Source organism: Dermacentor andersoni, chromosome 9 (genome assembly GCF_023375885.2).
Source record: "Dermacentor andersoni chromosome 9, qqDerAnde1_hic_scaffold, whole genome shotgun sequence".
Taxonomy (NCBI): Eukaryota; Metazoa; Arthropoda; class Arachnida; order Ixodida; family Ixodidae; genus Dermacentor; species Dermacentor andersoni.
Window position 1 is genome coordinate 83204601 of NC_092822.1, and position 22857 is coordinate 83227457.

Consider the following 22857-nt stretch of genomic DNA (forward strand, 5'->3'; position numbering starts at 1 on the left):
GAAAAGGGAATCGCGATATGTATAGCACTATAATATACCACGAAACTGATGCGGGGATTACGCGTACTCAAAGGAAAGTAAGTATGTATTTACAGAATATATATGCGGACGTATCTAACAGTCCAGCCGACTGGCAGCTCGTGCAGTGCTTCTTGATAGTCTCGTTTTTCTCGCTGCATGGTCGCTACGTTCATGCGGGGCTGCCACGTGACAAAATTAAATGGTTTGGTTCCTGTTTTCTTGGAGGTAATTAATCTGAAGGCGATGTTAAACTTGTACAAATACGAAATGGCACTTAACAAGTAAACGTGTTATCTAAGCTTAATTTTCTTCAGTGCATGCCAGTCATCGTGGCCAAGAAAAGAACGCTGCATTTATCAGCACGAAGCCACGTCTTCCGTTTATGCCACAGTGGTTGGATGCTGGCAGTGGGCAAATAAAAAAAAATGCTTTAGGAATAATTACAACACTTCAGTTGTAATAAAATAAGCCTGCAAATATGCACTAAAATGCCGAAGCCAATAGTTTTGCAGCAACAAATATGTCCACTGACAACACGAAGTTGACGATTATTTTTTTTCTTACAATGGATGCTTACGGATGGCGAACTAGGTTGAACATGTATGTGCTGAGTTGTGCATTCTTTGTAATAAATCGCTAGCGGTGTTATTCATGCCGAATGTTTCAGGCTGCTTGCGGTGATTTGAAACAGAGAATTTGTCGGAATTCATGAGTATATATTAGGCAGCTACGTGTTAATCTATTCAACTTTCCTTATGTGCTCATTCTTGAGAATCAGTGCAACAGCGGGACGTTGTGTAGGTTAAGCTTAAACACATAGGCTCAATGTTTAGTGCGAATAATGGCGCTCGACTATCGTTGCCATGCGCGAGCTAAAAATAAAAGAAACGAGTTTTGATTGTACTTTAATCTATATAGAACTATATTGCCGACAAGCTTTTTTCTCATTCTGGTGTTTCCTTCAGTTCATGTGTAAAAAAAAAAAAAACGCTATCAGTCACCGAAAATCCCCAAACGCAATCATTGTGTATTTATTTACAGCATTCCAGTGTGTCTACATCGGATAAAGGAACGCTCGAAGCGGTGGTGATCAAGCAAAAAAAAAAAAAAAATCATCGGAGTGGCGTGAAAAAGTCAACGTCGGTCCTCCCGCTCTCGTTGCTGCTTTATGTGGCTACCGCTTGTAATAGGTTTAGGTACAGCTAACGTCAACAGTAATTTATGACTTGAGTCAAAAATGGGCTTCGATGCATATCTGAGCTAGAGAGACTTCCTGCCCGTGCACTTCAAAACGTTTAACTTTAAACCCACTCCGCATAAAATCTGTGTGAATGTTCTGTACTTCAGCAATGTGAATCGTCTTTTTCTCATTTATAAACATATCGTCACCGCACCTTCATTTCACAACGTCCGCCCACCCTCACCTCACCACCTGAGGGTGAGGGAAGATGAGGGCGTGGGAGGCCCTCGTCAGGGTACGCATGTCTGGTGGTGAGAGCAGACATGACGGGACAAGCAAACCGCAGTATGACTTACGGTTCGCAGGTACTCCTTGCAAGGCAGCCTCTGAAAAAAAGAAAACAATATTGTGGTCATCTCGGTATACCTGTCTGCTCGAGAAGAAATAGTGTATAAAATCAAAATAAAAATAGGGCCCAATATCTTGGGAATAGAGCAAAAAAATTTCAGGAGTATACATCTAGTCGGTGTGAAAGTTGCAACAAAACGGGGAGCCTAAAACTGGTTGAGGAAACGCAAACGATGGAATGATGTAAAGACACTGACATAATGCATATCCAACCCATATGTTGGCGCCTGTGTAAAGCAAAGCTTTTGTCAAGTGTTTGACTGAAGTTTCCTATATAATATGAAATAAGGAAGTAATCAATATATATTGATAGGCTAAATATTTGTTATCAATGTAGATAACTATTTTTAAATAATTAAGGATATTGAGCCTCAGAGTGGATGTATTTACTGCCGTGCAAATACAGATTCACATGCAAATAATTTCTGATGAGACATCGATTATATATGGAAATACAAAACAAATATCTGGCAGAAACCATGTTCCCATGACTGTCGACGTTAATGTGATTAGCAGTGAAGCAGTGAAGCAGTCAAACGGCATTGCCACCGCCGAAAGCGTCATCCATGAACCGTGTACTGCCACGGCATTCAGCGAAAGCCGGGGGAAAGTAAACATGTCCGCAATAGTGATTAATAAGAGGCCATTGGAACATTGGTGGGAAAAGAGTAGGGAAACGACAAACAACCTAGGAGTACCAAAACGAATTCCCAATAGCGGCTTAGAAAGTATGGTAAAGAGAATTCTTCGTTTTTTTTTTCATTTCTTTTTCTTTCTTTTTTGAACATAGGACATTAGGCAATACAATGACAAGAGCTTGATTCAATCCACTGGCCCATTCCAAAGGGGATGATCATGGCGTCCATGTATGCTAATTCCTGGTCACGTGATCGAGCAAGTATAGACAATACCAGAACAGCAGCTTGGGCTGGTTGGTGCTCCACCTTGGTGTTAACAGCGCAAAACGTAGACGGGGACCCGAGACGAGCAGACGCCACAACGCAGCGCTCGAGGTGTCGTATTCTCGCCTCCTGTCCCCGTCTACGTTTTGCGCTGTCGACACCAGGGTGGACAACACTGTTCCACTGCGTTCAGTAAACCAAGTGGAACGCCTCTAAAATAAACGAAGTCACCTGTGCAACAAAGGATTTCTTATGGTCCTGCTGATTTCAAATCATTCATAGATATTTCGAACGCCTGCACAACGAAGAAATTAAAGCGGCTAGGATGGCAGATTTGTTGTTTAACAACTCACTCACCTCACCTCACCTCACCTGTGGAACACACACAGAAGTGTGACATCTGAATTGTGAATTTTCCCTGGGCACACAGAAACACACAAACGCAACATACACACAAACACACAAACACGCGCAAATACAGAGAGGCAGATCTGTCTGGGCTAGGCGGCCACTGTATGATTTTGTGCCTTTAGGACCAGTAGGATGGCAAAACTTATCCGAAATTCTGATTAAAGGTAAAATGATTTAATGCGGAGAAAAAGATTTATTAAGCAAATTAGTACAAGTTGGCTTTGTCTCCATGTCAAGCCTCTATTCTTGCTCTGCTGATAAGACTGGTGCTTTTCAAAGATAAATTCATGAATTTGAATAAGTACACGCCCGAAAAATAATCGTCCTGTGAATCTAGCTCCCCGTGATTTACTTAGCCTACCATGCTAAATAAAATTTTCGCAAATCATTGGCGCCAGAAGGAGCTCTTCTATTTAGCTGTGGATGCGAATGGTATGTTGTTTGCCGGCAAGAACTATTGCAAGATATTTATGGGAATGCTCATGGGATCAGTCAGCTGATGGTCAGTGTTAATGCTGCGTGTTGCGCAGGTCTGGATGAAATGAAAAAAAAAAGGCAGTGTGGTTTTTGTGCCAAAAGCACAAGGTAGTTTAAGTAGTGGGGTGGGGCGGGGAATATTTAACTTCCTGGGATTCTTTAACATACGCTCAGTGCAAGGAAGACGGGTGTTATGGCAGTTCGTCCCAGTCGAAATGCAGCCTCTGCGGCCGGCAATTAATCTCGCGGCCTCGGATTTAGCAAAACACCACCAAATGCACACGCAATTTCGTCCACATGCCGATAGGACATGTGGATGAAATTAACAAGAACTTTTTGAAAAATACCAGGGCTTATCCGAGTCTATTTTATGAAGAAATTTTCTCCTATTATTTTTGGAGGTATATTCTGCCGTCCCACTGGAGAGCAGGGAACGTGGTTGTCTAGGAAAAGTCAGGTAACGCTCAAAACTACCTTGTTTAGCGGCCTACATTCCTTGCAAGTACAGCATGAAAAATTATTGAATATGTCATACATTTCAAACAGATCCTTTAGCCGAATTGTTAATTTCTCAAGTGCCAACACTGCACGAGGAATAAATTTTCCACCCGACGCGGTGCCCCCTTTGTTCTGGCAATGGGCTGCGGAGTTCGAGATAGCGTGTTCGGTTTGGGCCGCGGCAGCCATTATTCCACGGGGGTGAAATGGAAAAAAGCCAACTGGGTACTGAAATTCAATTCCGCAATAAAGAACCTAAATTGGTCAAAATTAATCCGGAGTCTCCAAATGCGTGCGAGCCCCAGTAGCTGTGCCTCGCTAATGATACTTTGCGAGCTGTTGATGACGAGTCATTGCGTGACTTCGCAATGCGTTCGGCGCAGTGTCTCACACTTTGCTCGTAACTGTGCAGGCTTTGCACTGCGACTAACAGTACGGACTAGACAATGCTCTACGTCAAATTCTACAATTCATTCGGGCCCTTAGAGCCCTGAAAACGAACATTATTACGTTATTCAAGGGTCTCGCGGAAGTGAATAAGCTACGTAACATCTTTAAATTAATACACAAACAAGATTACGTACAGTCGCGATCAAATTGAAGGTGATCGCGCGAGCATCGACCGGCGGGCCTTCCAAGCCGCATAGTGGCCGATTTCGGAACTGCGAAGACAAAAATTCGCTGCCTTCTTCCCCTTTTATGCTCTTCCAGGCTGCAATCGTAACCCCCAAGGTTAACTCGCCACATTTTTGTGTTTGTTTCCTTTTCATGGCAATGATGTGTGTGCGTCGCTATCTCATGTATATCTTGGCTAACAATGACGCCTCTGTACAAAAGCTGATGATGCAATCGACATGAATTCGCAAGTTATCTCGTAAAGGATGACGAGAATGACAGCTTCTCAGGGAAGAGCAAAAGAGAGAGAGGGGAGCTATCTTATGTTTCCCTCTCGACCGACGGCGATGACGTAACGTGGCGCTGCTCCTAGTTTCGGTCGCCGCTCGAGCGATCACCTTCAAATTGATCGCGACTGTACGCAGCACCGCGAAGTGCAGATCTCTCCAACGGCTCTGTGTCGGAAACACCTAACATAATGCTACCGTCGCACTTCCTTCCCTCGGACGTTCCTTCCCTCGTGCGTTTCATTGTGGCCTACAAGGGGTGATCATGTATCAATTTTAGGAGCATAAAAAAAAGCATGTTGTTGACAACAATTGTAGTCTTTGAGTGTGAATATTCAGAGCGGCGGTCATTACTTGGAGGGATAAACGAAACATACATTCATATAATGAACAAAAGAAGTCACTATATAACGTCATAATAAGTTGCTTTTTACCTGATATTGCAATTTATTAATATAGCCGGTTTGTTCGCAAGTCGTGAACCCTTGGGATGAATTTCGAGAATGACAGTATGGAGATACGCCTCTTCAAGTTATCCGTAAAATCAATCACTAAATCACTAAATCAATCAATCAATCAATCAATCAATCAATCAATCAATCAATCAATCAATCAATCAATCAATCAATCAATCAATCAATCAATCAATTTTATTTTATTTTGACCGGGTGGGGGTGCCAGGAATAAAAGCTACAAAGATTTGGTGAAAGTTGCCAGCTCACTTTTACATGGTGGCGTATGGCAGTGCAGGAAAGAAAAATTATTTTGGCATATATGAGTTTACTGAAAATACAGAAGATATATACGCTATGCATGATAGAAGCAATGCATGAAAATTATAAATGAAATAGAGAATGCAGATATTGAAGATGACCGTGGTAAATTAGGCAGGAGAAGAAGGCCAGTAGAAATTTCTTCACAACAGATGCTGCATCTTTGATTTTCTTAACAGAAAATACCGTAATGCACAGCCTGAACAACTAATCCTGCATGCGCAAAGCATAGAACAGCTAGAACAAAAAAATGTGAGAAATATGGTGATAACTGTATCGTGTAGTGACAAGTGATGATGAGTAATAGCAACATACAGTAGATACAATAATGACGAAGATTTATTGTAATCGTTCAATTAGACAAATTATTTTGGAGAATACACTATAATTTTATTCAGGAGGTAGCTGATGCAAACAAACACTTTTGACAATGGATACAGCCTCTTAATAAAACAAATGCTTAATTTCTCCATGTAGTTTAACAAAGTAGGCACCGTGTAACATAGCGAAAGCTTGCCGTAACTTCCTCTGGTTGTAGCAATGGCTGTTTATGTCTTGTATGTTTAACAATGTTTTCTTGGAGGCCAACTAAAGAAACGGTAATGCCGCCATATTTTACGTTTAATCTATATGGCAGTGCAAGACTGTAGTTCAAAAAATGGCCTACTGAATAAAGAAAAGGGCTGACGGAAGGCTGAAGATATGCCACAGTCGCTATCTAGAGAACAGGCCGTTTTTGGAGCGGGTTTAATTTCGTGAGGTTATCGACACTGGTTTCGGACTACACAAGCCTGCAATATTGAAGATGCGAATATCCTAATAAAATATATGATAAGCTTGTAAGCTTGATTTTAGCAGGTAAAGAGTGATGACACGGGAAATAATGCCTACAGGAGAATAAATTTTAGACTGGTGGTGCTTTACATGTTCTTTCCAGCTTCGTTGACTTGAGAAAATTAAACATAGTGTTTTTACCGGGTTCACTAACTCTGTAGTTTTATATTCAAATGCGCCTGTATTTGCCAAAGACTTTTTTTTCCTTTTTGGTCTGTACAGTACCGCTTTACTTTTTTTGGAGTTTACTTCGAAGCAATTTAGTTCTGCTCATGTTTCTAGTTTTACAAGTGTTTGGTCGATTCTTATTTCCAGGTTTAGTTCACGTCAGTCAGCAACGAGCAGCTGATGGTCAGCATGTGCTATTACATGTGGTTAAATTATGGCTTCTGCAGTATCCTTAACATACAGTTTGAATAATAGTTATCCTAGGATACATCCTTAGGGTAAACCGGCTTTTATTATTTGCATAGAAATGTCCCCAATCCTGTGTCAACATATTGCGTGATACGTGATAGTCAGGAATTTATTGAATAGTGAGTGACACAGCGGACGCCATAGTTTTGTAACTTATAAAGAGGAATGGAGTGATTAAGAAGATTAAATGCTTTTTAAATATCAATGCTAACACCTATGGCTGTTTCTTTCTGGATGAAGGCTTGAATCATGAATTCTATTGTTTATAAGTACTGTCTCGGTCAGTAGGTGGTTTTTAAAACCTGATTGAAGGTCGCGAAGAAGCTAATTTTTGTTCGAAAGTGATAGGATTCGTCAACGCAGTACGGCGTAACTACCTGAATAGATTTCTTCTATGATTTTTGTAAGTGGTAAGACAAGTATTCGTCACAAACATAAAGATCCTGAGATGGTCCCTCATGCTAGTGAACAAATATCGGCTGTTAATAAATGTCCGTTAATATTAGTGGGGAACACATCAAGCAATGCGACCTTTCTTTTGATGAAGAAGCGACGTAAATAAGCATATAAGAAGCAGCAATGAAGCCCATTTTGAGGAACAAGCAGCATCGCTAGTTTTTGTTGGCTGTAGAATGAATGCCGAGTGTCTTGGAGTTGTCTTACAATTACTTCAGGAATCTATAGTCAAGCGCATTATTTTTTTGGTTGCATTTGACTTCGAGTAACAGGGCAACTGCAGCCAGTTTTTCTTTTGCGTTTCTAGGTTTTATTCCGCGCTATGGCAAAGTTTTTTTTTTTTGTATGACTTAGCCTTTGACTGAAGTCCTCACCTATGAAGAAAATGTGTGTCCATAAGTTTGCAGCAATTCTTTAGTATAGCTGCTTTCTTCCTTTTGATGCACAAAAATAAGGCACCTACATATACACACACATAGCCGTATGTGTTGTGCACGTGCCAGTCTACTCATGTTCCCGTATGTGCTGTGTAGAATATCGTGCCGCCCATTGGCACGATATGATCATTATATCATTCCGTGGGTTTTACTAAGAGTCGTGTTCTCCATTCTCACCATGTCTTCCTAGGTACAGGATAGCCCCCACACCTACTGTGCAGGAGTGGTCGTGGAGTACGCAGAATGACTGCGTGTGGCTGTAAAAGTTTGATAAAATATGCTGACGCTCTTCACTACCAGCGGCCACATTTCAAAAATAGCGTACACGTTGGATGTAACTGTTGCACTGAACAGCCAGCTCGATGTGACGTGCAAGTTATTAGGAAGAATAAGCTCGGAGATATTCACTTCCGCTGCCTTCATAAACTAAAATTAAACAAATGAGCGAAAGCGTAACTAACTTTCCACGCAGGTTCATGCTACGGACCCTTGTTTTTGCAGTGGCAGAGCCACGCCATGCACATACCTGCAGTTTATGTGCTGAACGGTCTGCCTCGATGTGGAAGCTTCATGGAGCTCGACGTGGCAGAGCACACAGTTGTATCAGAAATGCTGCCGTAAATAAATGGAGAGAAAAAGTCCGTAAGAAATTTTGATACTATCTTTTAAATTGCCACCTAAACGTAGAGTCGCGGGAGAATGTGTGCAGACCAATTCTGCCCCAAAAGTGGTAGCGCCTATATAATTGTGTATGGGCCATGCAGGGCACTTAACCAGTTACACTTTGCGGAGTTGCACTGTAAAAAAGTACTTAGCTCTTCGCTGACACCATGGCCTTTTCCGCGCGACTGTACATAAGGTTGTTAGGAATCACTATTTATTCAAATGGAACTTCGCATGAAAACGTTGAAGACCAGAATTTGTGTTCCCGAACGGCGCTAAAAAAACAATGGTGATGCTATTTTTGATGACGTTGGCTCGGGAAGAGCAAATAAACAAGTACTATTATTAGGGCACCACTGTAGGTTAAATGAGGCGTACAACTCCTGCGGGACCCGCCGTGGTTGCTCAGTGGTTATGGTGTTAGACTGCTGAGCACGAGGTCGCGGGATCGGACCCCGACCACGGCGGCCGCATTTCGATGGGGGCGAAATGCGAAAACACCCATGTACTTAGAATTAGGTGCACGTTAAAGAACCCCAGGTGATCGAAATTTTTCGGAGTCCTCCACTACGGCGTGCATAATCAGAAAGTGGTTTTGTCACGTAAAACCCCATAAATTAATTTTTAATTTAACTCCTACGGGGACGGTAGAGTATCCGTCTCCAGTGCAAGAGGACCGTGATCCAAATCCCGGTGCCGCGCAATTCTCCACCGGAAAATACAAAAAAAAAAAAACCGTGTGTTGAGAAAATTGCACAAACAGGCCTGGAGTGCGGCCTGATCCCGGTGACCAGAACCGGTAACGCACTCTCTCACCAGAGCAGGATTGGCCACCCTGGTGCAGTACTTGGCCACAACCTCCTATATGAATACAACAATCGAACCCCGGCCCTCAGTCCCCAGCAGCCGCGAAGCAACTGACCACGGCGGCGGTCAGATCTGTGACGCTGCAGAGGGTGCTAAGAATACCTGGCTCCGGACAGGCCGCCATTGGAATCTGAACCTCGCAACGTTTAACGTTAGAACGCTATCTAGTGAGGCGAGTCTAGCAGTGTTATTGGAGGAATTAGAGGGTAGTAAATGGGATATAATAGGGCTCAGTGAGGTTAGAAGGACAAAAGAAGCATATACAGTGCTAAAAAGCGGGCATGTACTGTGTTACCGGGGCTTAGCGGAGAGACGAGAACTAGGAGTCGGATTCCTGATTAATAAGGAAATAGCTGGTAACATACAGGAATTCTATAGCATTAACGAGAGGGTGGCATGTCTTGTTGTGAAACTTAATAAGAGGTACAAAATGAAGGTTGTACAGGTCTACGCTCCTACATCTAGTCATGATGACCAGGAAGTCGAAAGCTTTTATGAAGACGTAGAATCGGCGATGGGTAAAGTCAAAACAAAATACACTATACTGATGGGCGACTTCAATGCCAGGGTAGGCAAGAAGCAGGCTGGAGACAAGTCAGTGGGGGAATATGGCATAGGCTCTAGGAATAGCAGAGGAGAATTATTAGTAGAGTTTGCAGAACAGAATAATATGCGGATAATGAATACCTTTTTCCGCAAGCGGGTTAGTCGAAAGTGGACGTGGAGGAGCCCGAATGGTGAGACTAGAAATGAAATCGACTTCATACTCTGCGCGAACCCTGGCATCATTCAAGATGTAGACGTGCTCGGCAAGGTACGCTGCAGTGACCACAGGATGGTAAGAACTCGAATTAGCCTAGACTTGAGGAGGGAACGAAAGAAACTGGTACACAAGAAGCCAATCAATGAGTTAGCGGTAAGAGGGAAACTAGAGGAATTCCGGATCAAACTACAGAACAGGTATTCGGCTTTAACTCAGGAAGAGGACCTTAGTGTTGAAGCAATGAACGACAATCTCATGGGCATCATTAAGGAGTGCGCAATAGAAGTCGGTGGTAACGCCGTTAGACAGGAAACCAGTAAGCTATCGCAGGAGACGAAAGATCTGATCAAGAAACGCCAATGTATGAAAGCCTCTAATCCTACAGCTAGAATAGAACTGGCGGAACTTTCTAAGTTAATCAACAAGAGTAAGACAGCGGACATCTGGAACTATAATATGGATAGAATTGAACAGGCTCTCAGGAACGGAGGAAGTCTAAAAACAGTGAAGAAGAAACTAGGAATAGGCAAGAATCAGATGTGTGCGTTAAGAGACAAAGCCGCCAATATCGTTACTAAAATGGATGAGATAGTTCAAGTGGCTGAGGAGTTATATAGAGATTTATACAGTACCAGTGGCACCCACGGCGATAGTGGAAGAGAGAATAGCCTAGAGGAATTCGAAATCCCACAGGTAACGCCAGAAGAAGTAAAGAAAGCCTTAGGAGCTATGCAAAGGAGGAAGGCAGCTGGGGAGGATCAGGTAACAGCAGATTTGTTGAAGGATGGTGGTCAGATTGTTCTAGAGAAACTGGCCACCCTGTATACGCAATGCCTCATAACCTCGAGCGTACCGGAATCTTGGAAGAACGCTAACATAATACTAATCCATAAGAAAGGGGACGCCAAAGACTTGAAAAATTATAGACCGATCAGCTTACTGTCCGTTGCCTACAAAGTATTTACTAAGGTAATCGCAAATAGAATCAGGAACACCTTTGACTTCTGTCAACCAAAGGACCAGGCAGGATTCCGTAAAGGCTACTCAACAATAGACCATATTCACACTATCAATCAAGTGATAGAGAAATGTGCAGAATATAACCAACCCTTATATATAGCTTTCATTGATTACGAGAAAGCGTTTGATTCAGTCGAAACCTCAGCAGTCATGGAGGCATTACGGAATCAGGGTGTAGATGAGCCATATGTAAAAATACTGGAAGATATCTATAGCGGCTCCACAGCCATCGTAGTCCTCCACAAAGAAACCAACAAAATCCCTATAAAGAAAGGCGTCAGACAGGGAGATACGATATCTCCAATGCTATTCACAGCATGTTTACAGGAGGTATTCAGAGGCCTGGAGTGGGAAGAATTGGGGATAAAAGTTGATGGAGAATACCTTAGCAACTTGCGATTCGCTGATGATATTGCCTTGTTTAGTAACTCAGGAGACCAATTGCAATGCATGCTCACTGACCTGGAGAGGCAAAGCAGAAGGGTGGGTCTGAAAATTAATCTGCAGAAAACTAAAGTATTGTTTAACAGTCTCGGAAGAGAACAGCAGTTTACGATAGGTAGCGAAGCACTGGAAGTGGTAAGGGAATACATCTACTTAGGGCAGGTAGTGACCACGGATCCGGATCATGAGACTGAAATAACCAGAAGAATAAGAATGGGTTGGGGTGCGTTTGGCAGGCATTCTCAAATCATGAACAGCAGGTTGCCACTATCTCTCAAAAGGAAAGTGTACAACAGCTGTGTGTTACCAGTACTCACATATGGGGCAGAAACCTGGAGGCTTACGAAAAGGGTCCTGCTGAAATTGAGGACGACGCAACGAGCTATGGAAAGAAGAATGATGGGTGTAACGTTAAGGGATAAGAAAAGAGCAGATTGGGTGAGGCAACAAACGCGGGTAAACGACATCTTAGTTGAAATCAAGAAAAAGAAATGGGCATGGGCCGGACATGTAATGAGGAGGGAAGATAACCGATGGTCACTAAGAGTTACGGACTGGATTCCAAGGGAAGGGAAGCGTAGCAGGGGGCGGCAGAAAGTTAGGTGGGCGGATGACATTAAGACGTTTGCAGGGACAACATGGCCACAATTAGTACATGACCGGGGTAGTTGGAGAAGTATGGGAGAGGCCTTTGCCCTGCAGTGGGCGTAACTAGGCTGATGATGATGATGATGATTAGAAAAAACAAAATTGTCTTCCGTGATTAAATAGAACTAGTGTTAACTTTTATTCTGCCTTAATAAATACGTCGTACAAGTACGCGCTTACTCTCAGGCTTTAAGGAAGGCGCTTCGAATCAAGTTTAAGGCGAAGATGCCAAACAGGAGGATTGCGATGATTAGGCGCTTTAAAAGAGAAGTACAAAATAAATACGTAAGGACTGTGCGCATGCGCCATGAGGATATCAGCATCTCTCGCTTTACTTCTCGTTCGGCATGGATAACCTCGGCTCCTAACCTTCACGGCACGGTTACACTGAATTACATCGAAGCCTGCCACAAATTCTTGATCCACGTGTACTAGTTAAATGGAAGATTAGAGCCGGCTTTACAGGGTGTGTGTGCTACAGGGTGTGCATGTCTGGTGGTGAGACCAGACGTGACCGGAGAAGCAAACTGTAGTATAACTTACGGTTCGCAGCTACTCCTTGCAAGGCAGCCTCTGAAAACAGAAAAAACAAGATATTGTGGTCATGTCGATATACATGTCTGCACGAGAAGGCATAATGTATAAAAAAAAATAGGGCCCAGTATCTTGTGACTAGCAAAAGCTTTCTGGAGTATACATCTAGTCGCAGTGAAACTTGCAACATAACGGGGACCTTGAAAAAGTTGAGGAAACGGAAACAACAGAGCGTTGCAAGGACACTGACATAATGCATATCCAACGCACATTTTGGCGCCTGTGCAAAGCAAAACTTTTTTGAAATGTTTGACTTGAGCTTCCTATATAGAAATAAAGAAATAAATTGATACTTTAAAATTTGTTAAATTTGTGTTATAAATATAAATAGCAATTTTTAAATAATTATGGATATTGACCCTCAGTGTAAATCTATTTACGGACGCCTCAGCCAATGCGGCTAAAACTCGCAGCCGTCCTGATTGGACCGAACTAACAGCTTCTCATACATTGCGCAGTAGTAATATATTCCGCTCTGCGCAAGATATAGCGGACTACAGTGGGATACAGTAGCGTAAGATGTAGTACACAGGGGCAAATACAGATCGAGATGCAAATAATTTCTAATCGTATATCGATTATATATACGAAGGAAAAAGAAAGGTCTGACAGAAACCGTCTTACGATGCCTGTCGAGGTTTATGCTATTAGCACAGAATCAGAGTAAGGACACACTCCAATTCGACCACCCAAAGCCTCATGCACGATGGTTGTATTGCCATCGCGTTATTGAGCGAGACTAAGCGGGAAAGTAAACGTGTCCGCAGTGCAGACTAGTTAGAGGCAATTGGAAGACTGGTAGAAGAAATGTAGGCAAACGACAAACAGCGGAGGCGAAGAAAAGCAACTTCCCAATAGGGGTTAAGAAAGTTTAGTGAAGTGAATTATTTGTGGTTTTTCTTTTTCTTTTATTTCTTTAAGATAGGGAGGACATTGGGCAATATAATGACCAGACCTTGATGCAGTCCACTGCCCTGTTCCAAAGGGGACGCTTTAAGAATCTATAATTCGTGGTCATGATATCGAGCAGGTATAGACAATACTGTTCCATCATGTGTTTAGTAAACACAGTGGGAAACCTCTACAATAAACAAAATCACCTTCGAGACGAAAGATTTCATACGCATCTCCCGATTTCCCGGCGTTCATAAATATTGCGAACGCCGAAGATATCCACGCGCTCCAGATGACGAACGTGTTATATTACAACAAATGCCCAAAAAGATAAATGCCTTGCACTGCACTCTAGATTACCTGTCCCCACCACTGAGTCAGACTACTAGTGTGTCCGCAATTGTGTAGGGAGAACATGGGATAGTGAATTGTTCTTTTGCCGGGACCGCAAAAAATATCATGCGAAAGAAAAACCATTCATTCAACAATTAGTAGAAATTGTTTTGTCTACATGCCAAGCTTCTATTTTAGTTATGCTGATGAGACAGTGGCCTTTTTAAAGACGAAGTCGTCGACTTCATTACTACACACCCGAAAAATAAATTTCACGTGTACCTGGTTTGCTGTTATTTACTTAGCTCGCTCTGATATATAAAGTTTTGGCAAAGTGTAGGCGTCAACGGGTGATCCTCTATTTATCTATGGATGTGAATTATATGTTGTTTTCCGTCAAGTACTGATTGGATTGCTCATGGGATCACTCGGCCTATGGAGAATGTAATGTTGCATGTTGTGCAGGTGTAGACGAAATGAAAAAAAAGAAAGCTTACTTTTGTGCGAAAAATATCACAAAAATTCTGAGGCGTGCAGTAATGAGGGACTCCGGAATTATTTCAAACCCCTGCGTTTTTTTAAATTGCGCTTAATGCATGGTACACGGCTGCTGTCTGCATTTTGTGCCAATCGAGATGCGGCCGCCGCGCCCGGGATTTGATCTCGTTCCCGCGGACGTAGCAGCACGCTACGAAATCCGCTACGCTGCTACGGCATGTGAATAAAATTAACACAAACTGTTCGAAAAGTACCACGGCTTATCTGACTCTATTTCGGACAGAAATTTTCTCTTAGTATTTGTCCCGTTCTATTCGGCCGTCCGGCTAGAAAGCAGGGTTCGTGGTTGTCTAGGACAAGTCAATAACGCTCAAGACTATCCTAATTTCCTGCCTACGTTCCTTGGAAGTACACCACGTAAAATTGTTGAACTCGTCATAGATTGACAAAGATGTTTTAGACGAATTGATAATTTCTCAAGCGCAACTACGGCATCAGGAATAAATTTTCCACCCGACGTTGTAGGCCCGTGGCTATGGCGATGTGCTGCGAGTTCGAGCTAGTGTGTACGATTTGGGCCAGAGCAGCCATTATTGCAAGCGGGCGAAATGTAAAAAGGCATGTGTGCTTACAGTCATATGCAAGTTACATAACCGCAAGTGGTCGAAATTAATCGGGAGTCTCACACTTCGGCGTGCCTCGCAATAAATCCCGGGTTCCGGCAACCTAAATCCCATATATATATATATATATATATATATATATATATATATATATATATATATATGCCGCTGAAGATAGGTTCCCGCTGACGCTGGGCACCGGTACATACGATGGCTGCAGAAACCGGTGGGGATGTCGGGCTGGGGTCGTCAGGCATGACGGATGGCATAGTTCGGGTGCGTAATTCCAGGTCGGAGAAAACCGCAGCGCCTTCACCAGAATGTAATATGATTACGGTACAAGAGAGCAGCAGGCAGCGTTTCTCAACCAGAGTAGTTAAGGCAATCTCGAGCGCGCGCCTCCCGGACAACTGGCGATGGGTCTGCAGCGCCGGGCATTCCCCTTCACTACAATACATATATATATATATATCTATATATATATATATATATATATATATATATATATAGATATGGCGCGAGCTCGAGATTGCCTTAACTGCTCTGGTTGAGAAACGCTGCCTGCTGCTCTCTTGTACCGTATTCATATTAGATACTGGTGGAGGTGCTGCGGTTTTCCCCGAACCTGGAATTACGCACCCGAACTCTGCCATCCGTCATGCCTAACGACCCCAGCCCGACATCCCCACCGGTTACTCCATCTATCGTATGTACCGTTGCCCAGCGTCAGCGGGAACCGGATATCTTCAGCGGCAACGATGTGAAAGACGTTGAAGATTGGCTGGAATAGTATGAACGCGCCAACAAATGGGATGATCCCCTCAAGCTCGGCAACGTGATCTTCTATTTATCGGGCATCGGCAAGCTGTGGTTCAAAAACCACGACGCCGATCTCCGCACTTGGGCTAGCTTCAAAACCGGCATCGCAGAAGTTTTCGGCCGCCCTGGCGTGCGCATACTTCGCGCTGAACAACGCCTACGACGCCGGTCCCAGCAAACTAGTCTAACGTTCACCAGCTACATAGAGGATATCGTCGACCTCGGCCGGCGTGTCAACCCGACGACGGCGGAGGCGGACAAAGTACGTCACATCATGGAGGGCATTTTTGAAGATGCCTTTCATAAGCTGCTGTCCAAAAACCCAGGTAATGTTTCTCAGGTAATCGAGCTTAGCCAGAGTTTTGATGAGCTCTGCAGACAGCGTCTGCTCACGCCGCGCACCCTGAGTTCGATGAAACCCTCGCGAGCATGAGCGCGGCTCCTGTGATGGACTCCCTGCTTTGCCAAATAAAAAGAGTTCGTCCGTGCTGAGATCGCTCGTCAGCTTTCGCTGCTGTCCTCAGCAACGCCACCACCTTCGCCTTTGCCGGCCAACCTTCGCCAGGTCATCCACGCGCAAGTATGCGTAGCTCTCCCTTCTGCCCGCGAGACTCCGCCGATGCCGACTCCCGTTGCTTTTCCCGAGGTCACTGCACCTCTCAGCTACGCCGAGGCTCTCGCGCGGCCAACACCCCCAACCATTACGCCATTCCCATAAGTTGTGCCACTGCGTCCCCCTCCTCACTTCGTTCAGCCGTGGTACCCACACAGCAGTGGCCAATGACGCACTCAGGGCAACCGGCCAGTATATTTTGCACGTGGTCTACTTGGTCACGTTGCACAATGTTGTCGTCGCCGCGCAACGTCCTACCGCCGTAGCTTCGACGCCGCAACATACGTTTCCCCATACCCGCCATCCTCCGGGTCTCAGAACCCTGGCCAGACGTCTTCCTACTCGGAACACCGCCTTCTTGTTGACCGCCGTTCGCCATCGCCTCGACGCTGCTCGCTTTCGCCGATGCGTCGTTCGTCCTTCTTCGACGGAACGGAAAAACTAATCGTCGCAGTTCCAGAGGCAAGAACTGTGTCACCCACGAACAGACCAAGGCCTCTCCATTCTCCAGCTGATGTTATTGACCTATATGTTTACGGCATCACTGCACTCGCCCTCGTTGATACTGGTGCCGCAGTTTCTGTTATTAGTGCCAAACTTTGCCGTTCGGTCAGAAAAGTTACGACGCCACTGTCCAATGTGTCACTTCGAACTGCCAGCGCAGACCGCATAACGCCTGCAGCAGCGTGTACTGCTCGCGTTGTGATCAACGGCCTCCTCCTACACCGTCGAATTTTTGGTGCTGTGTTCTTCTCACTATCTTATTTTGGGCTGGGACTTTCTCTCCACTAATAAGGCCGTCACCGACTGTTCTCGTGCTGAAGTGGAATTTCAAACGCTGTGTAATGCCCCACTCCTTGACGCTCGTGAACCTGAAGATAATGTATTTGTTGCCGAAGACGTTAAAATTCCACCACACTCATCTGCCCTTGCCACAGTGTCATGCAACATTGTTGCCAATGGCAGCGTACTTTTTACACCATCTGCAATTTTTGCTCCTCGCAGATATTCCCCGCTGCCTTTCACTCTTTTGGACGTTCATCCCGGCGTGAGCAGACTGTTCGTCGGCAACCGATTGTCCTGCCCTCTCAATTTGCGTCGTGGGGATTGCGTTGGCCGTGCCCAGTGTGTCCACCCTGCTGCCATCATTGACGTGCCAACTGGTTCCATCGCCACTCATGAGGTCGCCGGAGTGACCTGTAATCCCGCGCAGGAACTGACTTCGCACCATGTTTTACATAGCTCCATCGCCGACACGTTGACTGTTTCTCAACGGGCCCAACTTCTACGCTTTCTCGACAAGTTCCGTTCGGTTTTCGACTGCCAGCATGTTCCGTTGGGCCACTTGTCAACTGTTCGTCATCGCATCGACACAGGTACCAGTGCGCCACTGCGACAAAGACCATATCGTGTATCCGTGAGAGAGCGCCGTGTTATCGACGACCAAGTAGCTGACATGCTCAAACGCGGCGTCATTCAGCCTTCGGATAGCCCCTGGGCATCTCCCGTTGTTGTTAAGAAGGATGGATCGATTCAATTCTATGTCGATTACCGTAGTCTTAACAAAATAACTCTTAATGATATTTACCTTCTTCCGAGTATTGACGACGCCCTTGACTGTCTCCAAGGCGCGGAGTTCTTCTCTTCTATCGACCTACGCAGCGGCTACTATCAAGTCCCCATGGCACCCGAAGACCAACCTAAAACGTCCTTTGTAACACCAGATGGCCTATATGAATTTCGTGTAATGCCTTTCGGGCTTTGCAACGCCCCCGCTGCATTTGAGCGTGGGATGGAATACCTTTAGCGTGGTTTCAAGTGGAAAACGTGCCTGTGCTACTTAGATGATGTGGTTATTTTTCGCTCGATTTTCCCACCGATCTCTGTAGGCTGGAGGAAGTGTTACAGTGCCTAACTGCTGCCGGCCTTCAGCTCAAGCTGAAGAAATGCCACTTTGGCGCAAGTCAGCTCACCATCCTTGGCCATGTAGTATCTAAACACTGTATTCTTCCTGACGCCGCCAAGCTGCGTGCAGTTGCTGATTTCTCCAAACCTTCCTCCGTAAGGGAACTTCGCAGCTTCCTTGGCCTATGTTCTTACTTTCGCCGCTTCATTCTGAATTTTGCATCCATCACCACTCCCTTGAATCAGCTTCTACGGAGCGATTTGAACGACAACGCCTGGTCGTCCGCTTGTGACAATGCCTTCCAAGAGTTGCGTCGTCTACTGACCTCGCCGCCTATACTGCGTCACTTCCACCCGACAGCTCCGACTGAAGTACAAACCGACGCCAGCTGCGTTGGATTCGGCGCTGTGCTCGCGCAGCGCAAATCTGTATTTGACGAATACGTCGTTGCATACGCAAACCACACCCTCACCAAAGCCGAGAAGAATTATTCCGTTACGGAGAAGGAATGTTTGGCCATAATATGGGCACTTGGTAAATTTCGCCCCTACCTCTATGGCCGTCCCTTAGACGTGACTACAGACCACCACGCACTTGGTTGGCTGTCCACGTGGAAGGACCCCTCAGGTCGATTAAAAAAAATTAATTATGGGGTTTTACCACTTTCTGATTATGAGGCACGCCGTAGTGGGGGACTCCGGGAATTTCGACCACCTGGGGTTCTTTAACGTGCACCAAAATCTAAGTACACGGGTGTTTTCGCATTTTGCCCCCATAGAAATGCGGCCGCCGTGGCCGGGATTCGATCCCGCGGCCTCGTGCTCAGCAGTTCAACAGCATAGCCACTGAGCAACCACGGCGGATTCAGGTGGATTAGCTCGCTGGGCTTTGCGGTTGGAAGATTTCAACGTGCGCGTTGTCTACAGGTCTGGCCGCTGCCACACCGATGCCGACGCGCTTTCCCGTTCGCCCGTGTCAACCGAAAGCGATGCCCACCTCTCTGCCGTTGACCAAGTACTTTCGTTCCCAGCAGGCTGCGACATGGCTTCGGAGCAACGCAAGGATGTCTGGATTAGTACTCTTATCCGCTTCTTTTCAAACCCGTCGACTGTTCCTTTACCTTCTCGAGCTTTGCGGCGCCAAGCATCTCACTTCGAAATTCGGGATTGACTTCCCTATCGCCGGAATTACGTCTGTGATGTCCGCAAGTGGTTGCTGGTCATACCTCGACATTTCGTGGTGAAATATGTTCTGCCTTCCATACTGACCCGCAGTGTGCACATGCGGGTGTCTTCAAGACGTACACCCGGCTTCGCTCCAGGTTTTATTGGCGTGGCATGTACACCTTTGTGTGCAAGTACATTCAGTCGTGCCCTCCATGCCAAGGCCGCAAGGTTCCTGCTCAGCATGTCTCTAGTCCACTCCAGCCAATCCCGTGTCCTGCCAGGCCTTTCGATAGCATTGGCATTCACCTGAATGGACCTCTTCCAAGCACGGCTTCTGGAAACCGCTGGATAGTCGCCGCCATCGACCATTTGACGCGTTGCGCAGAAACAGCCGCTCTGCCTGCTGCCGCCGCCCGTGATATAGCATCCTTCCTCCTGAAAAACTTTATTCTCCGTCACGGTGAGCCTCGCGAACTTTTGAGTGATAGAGGACATGTCTTTCTCTCCGAAGTCGTAAACGCGCTCCTTGCTGAATATCGCATCTTTTAACCGCACCCTTGGCGACATGCTCTCCAAATACATCGCCTCTGATCACACTGAGTTGGACCTCATTTTACCATTCCTCACGTTCGCCTACAACACTGCACCATAGGCGACCACAAACTTCTCCCCATTCTTCCTCTTGTATGGCCGCGAACCTTCGACTACCCTCGACACCATTCTTCTGTACAGACCCGACTCATCCGAATGTACGCCAATCTCTGAAGCTGCCCGCTGCGCAGAGTCATGCCGTCAGCTCGTCCGTTCCTTTACAGCCGTCGACCGATGGCAACAAAAGTCTCGACATGGTGATGATCACCCGCATTGTCACTTTCTTCCGTACTCCCTTGTGTGGCTTTGGGTCCCCGCCGTTGCTGCAGGACTGTCATCCAAGCTTGTGTCCAAATATCAAGGACCCTACCGTGTTGTCGCGCAGACGTCGCCTGTGAACTATAAAGCCTAGCCTGTCACGCCGCCTACGGACCAACGCTGTCGTGGTCGTGGAAGCGTCCACGTACAACGCCTGAAGCCGCATTACGACCCCATGATTGTGTGCGCACCATGAGTCGCCAGGATGGCTCGTTTTCCTATGGGGGCGATTGTAGGGAAGAGGAATGCCCGGCGCTGCAGACACATCGCGAGTCGTCCGGGAGGCGCGAGGTTGAGATTGCCTGAGCTGCTCTGGTTGACAAGCAGCCTGCTGCTCTCTTGTACCGTGTACATATATATATATATATATATATATATATATATATAATATCGGTTCTTCAAAGCCTAACGTAACGTTACGCACTTCCTTTCCTCGGACTCATGCTGATTGGCGAATTGGGGAAGTCGCCATTGGATGCATTGTCATTCCAGGAGCACGGGCTAGGTAGACCGTAGCAGCATGTGATATGAGGCGGCAATGTATGTAGCAAAAGATTCACATACTGAAAAATATTGTCGCGTTTTGCAGAAGCACGACGGTACACCTGCATACGACTTAAAAGAAAAGAATTTCATGCAGTCAGCGTACTCTTTATTGCTTATAAATATATTCACCGTACGCTGCTTTATGTTGAGCACTATGAAAAAGAGGCTTCCCTTTAAGCAATACCAAAATAAAAAAGGTTACTTTCAGAGCGCTGTAGCGGCTATACAGTCGTATCCAGAAAGGAAGTGTGCAGCGTCGCTAAACATCATAGGGGAAGTTTCGTGTTTTAAATCAAAAATATCGCATTCAACTTTACACATCACGAGTAAACATTTCTTCAAAGGCAATTTGGTGTTTCCACTCATATGCTCAAGGCTATACGCTGGACGGAATTCCAAAACGCAAGATGCTATAGAAGGCGTACGAGTGTGCCAGTATACGTTAGTAGTATTTGTTTCTGTTGTGCCACTTCACCAAAACGATTGAATGGAAAACTATGTGTCACGAAAGTAAACGCGACTCATGCACTAAACTGATGCACGATGAGACGATGGCTTGCGCAACCAGCGTAATACGCGTTGTTCGTACCTGCAGTTTATGTGGCGAATACTTCTTTGTAGAAGCTTCTCCGGTGCTCTGTTGAGCTCGACGTCACACAGTGCACAATTGCGGGAGCCATGCTGTTTTGTGCAGTTGTGCATAAGAAAGAAGAACAAAGCACGAAGTTATTAGGCATTTGTTTTTGTTAGTTCTCATTTGCGCACATTGGTTTGTTGCAGTCGATCTAATTCATTGAGATCTAAAGTGGCACAGAATGCATTGAGGAAAAAAAAATATCTACGCGAAAGCTTTATTGTCACGTAGGCAGTTCAACTCAAGACGAAAGTAATTTCCTCGGTTTGGGTACCAGTTCAGAATCTATGCAATTGCAATCGTTTTTTTCTACAGGTACTTTGGGGGGCATAACAGAAAGGATTTTACACCAAATAGGATATATCTGATATGTGTTAATGAGTATTACGCAGATGTCGTTTTTTGCGGCACTGTTTTCTTTCTAAAAGCAATATTTTATGTTGTGGAACTTGTGGGCACCGTGTTAATCATGGATGCAAACTCTATTTGTTACCATCTATTTGTTGAAATAATGTTAGGAGTTTTATTAACACATATAAGCTCTTTTTAGTATTTACATGATGGCGAAAAATGTATTTGCTTGAAGATTGATTGGAACCTTCTGGGCTTCAACTGGGCAATGCATCTAGTTGAATGTCAATCGTTATAATTATCTCGTAAATGTTTTGCCTAGTAGCGCGCGGTTCACTGCTTCTTAAAGAAAGCATGGAAAGAGTCGTTGCCTTGCTCTATTGGCGGAAACAATTAACCATGTGCGGCACAGCTATATTAATGTTCTCCTGTATAATAAGAGCCAATAAAAAGATATTTGGGCCTTGAGACCAGCAATAATAGCTTCATTTATTATAGTTAATTAGTGAATCATTATTTTCGATCGCTTTTCCAAGCCATGGCGGATTCATTAACTAGTCCAGTATTATATAACGCCCGGTATATTTACACTTTTGGTAAGGTCACACAGCTTAGCGTAGGGAATGCGATACACAACACAGCGCTGCACAAGCTGCGGTCTTCAGCAATTTTCAGAACAGACAAAAAGAAAGGGTCAGGAAGCTTGAAAAATACTTGTGTTTTTACGCGCCATAACCACAAATTGATCACGAGGCACAATGCAGTATTTACCTAAACCTCCAATCCCTTTATATTTATTTCTGGTTTAGTACAAACCATAGTGCATAGTGCAGTAAGGACTAGCCGAAAC

General features: G+C 45.0%; 1 protein-coding gene across 1 annotated transcript in view; it reads right to left on the reverse strand.

Moving 5' to 3' along the window:
- The window catches only part of LOC126528320 (uncharacterized), a 52307-nt gene extending 39462 nt beyond the window's left edge, over window positions 1–12845 (reverse strand). Inside the window, exons 1-2 of the mRNA XM_072284561.1 lie at window positions 12665–12845; window positions 1558–1587 (exon numbers count right to left, since the gene is read on the reverse strand). Of these exons, the coding sequence (XP_072140662.1) occupies window positions 1558–1587; window positions 12665–12845 (211 nt within the window). The remainder of the gene's footprint in view (window positions 1–1557; window positions 1588–12664) is intronic.
- Between the last annotated feature and the right edge of the window lie 10012 nt (window positions 12846–22857).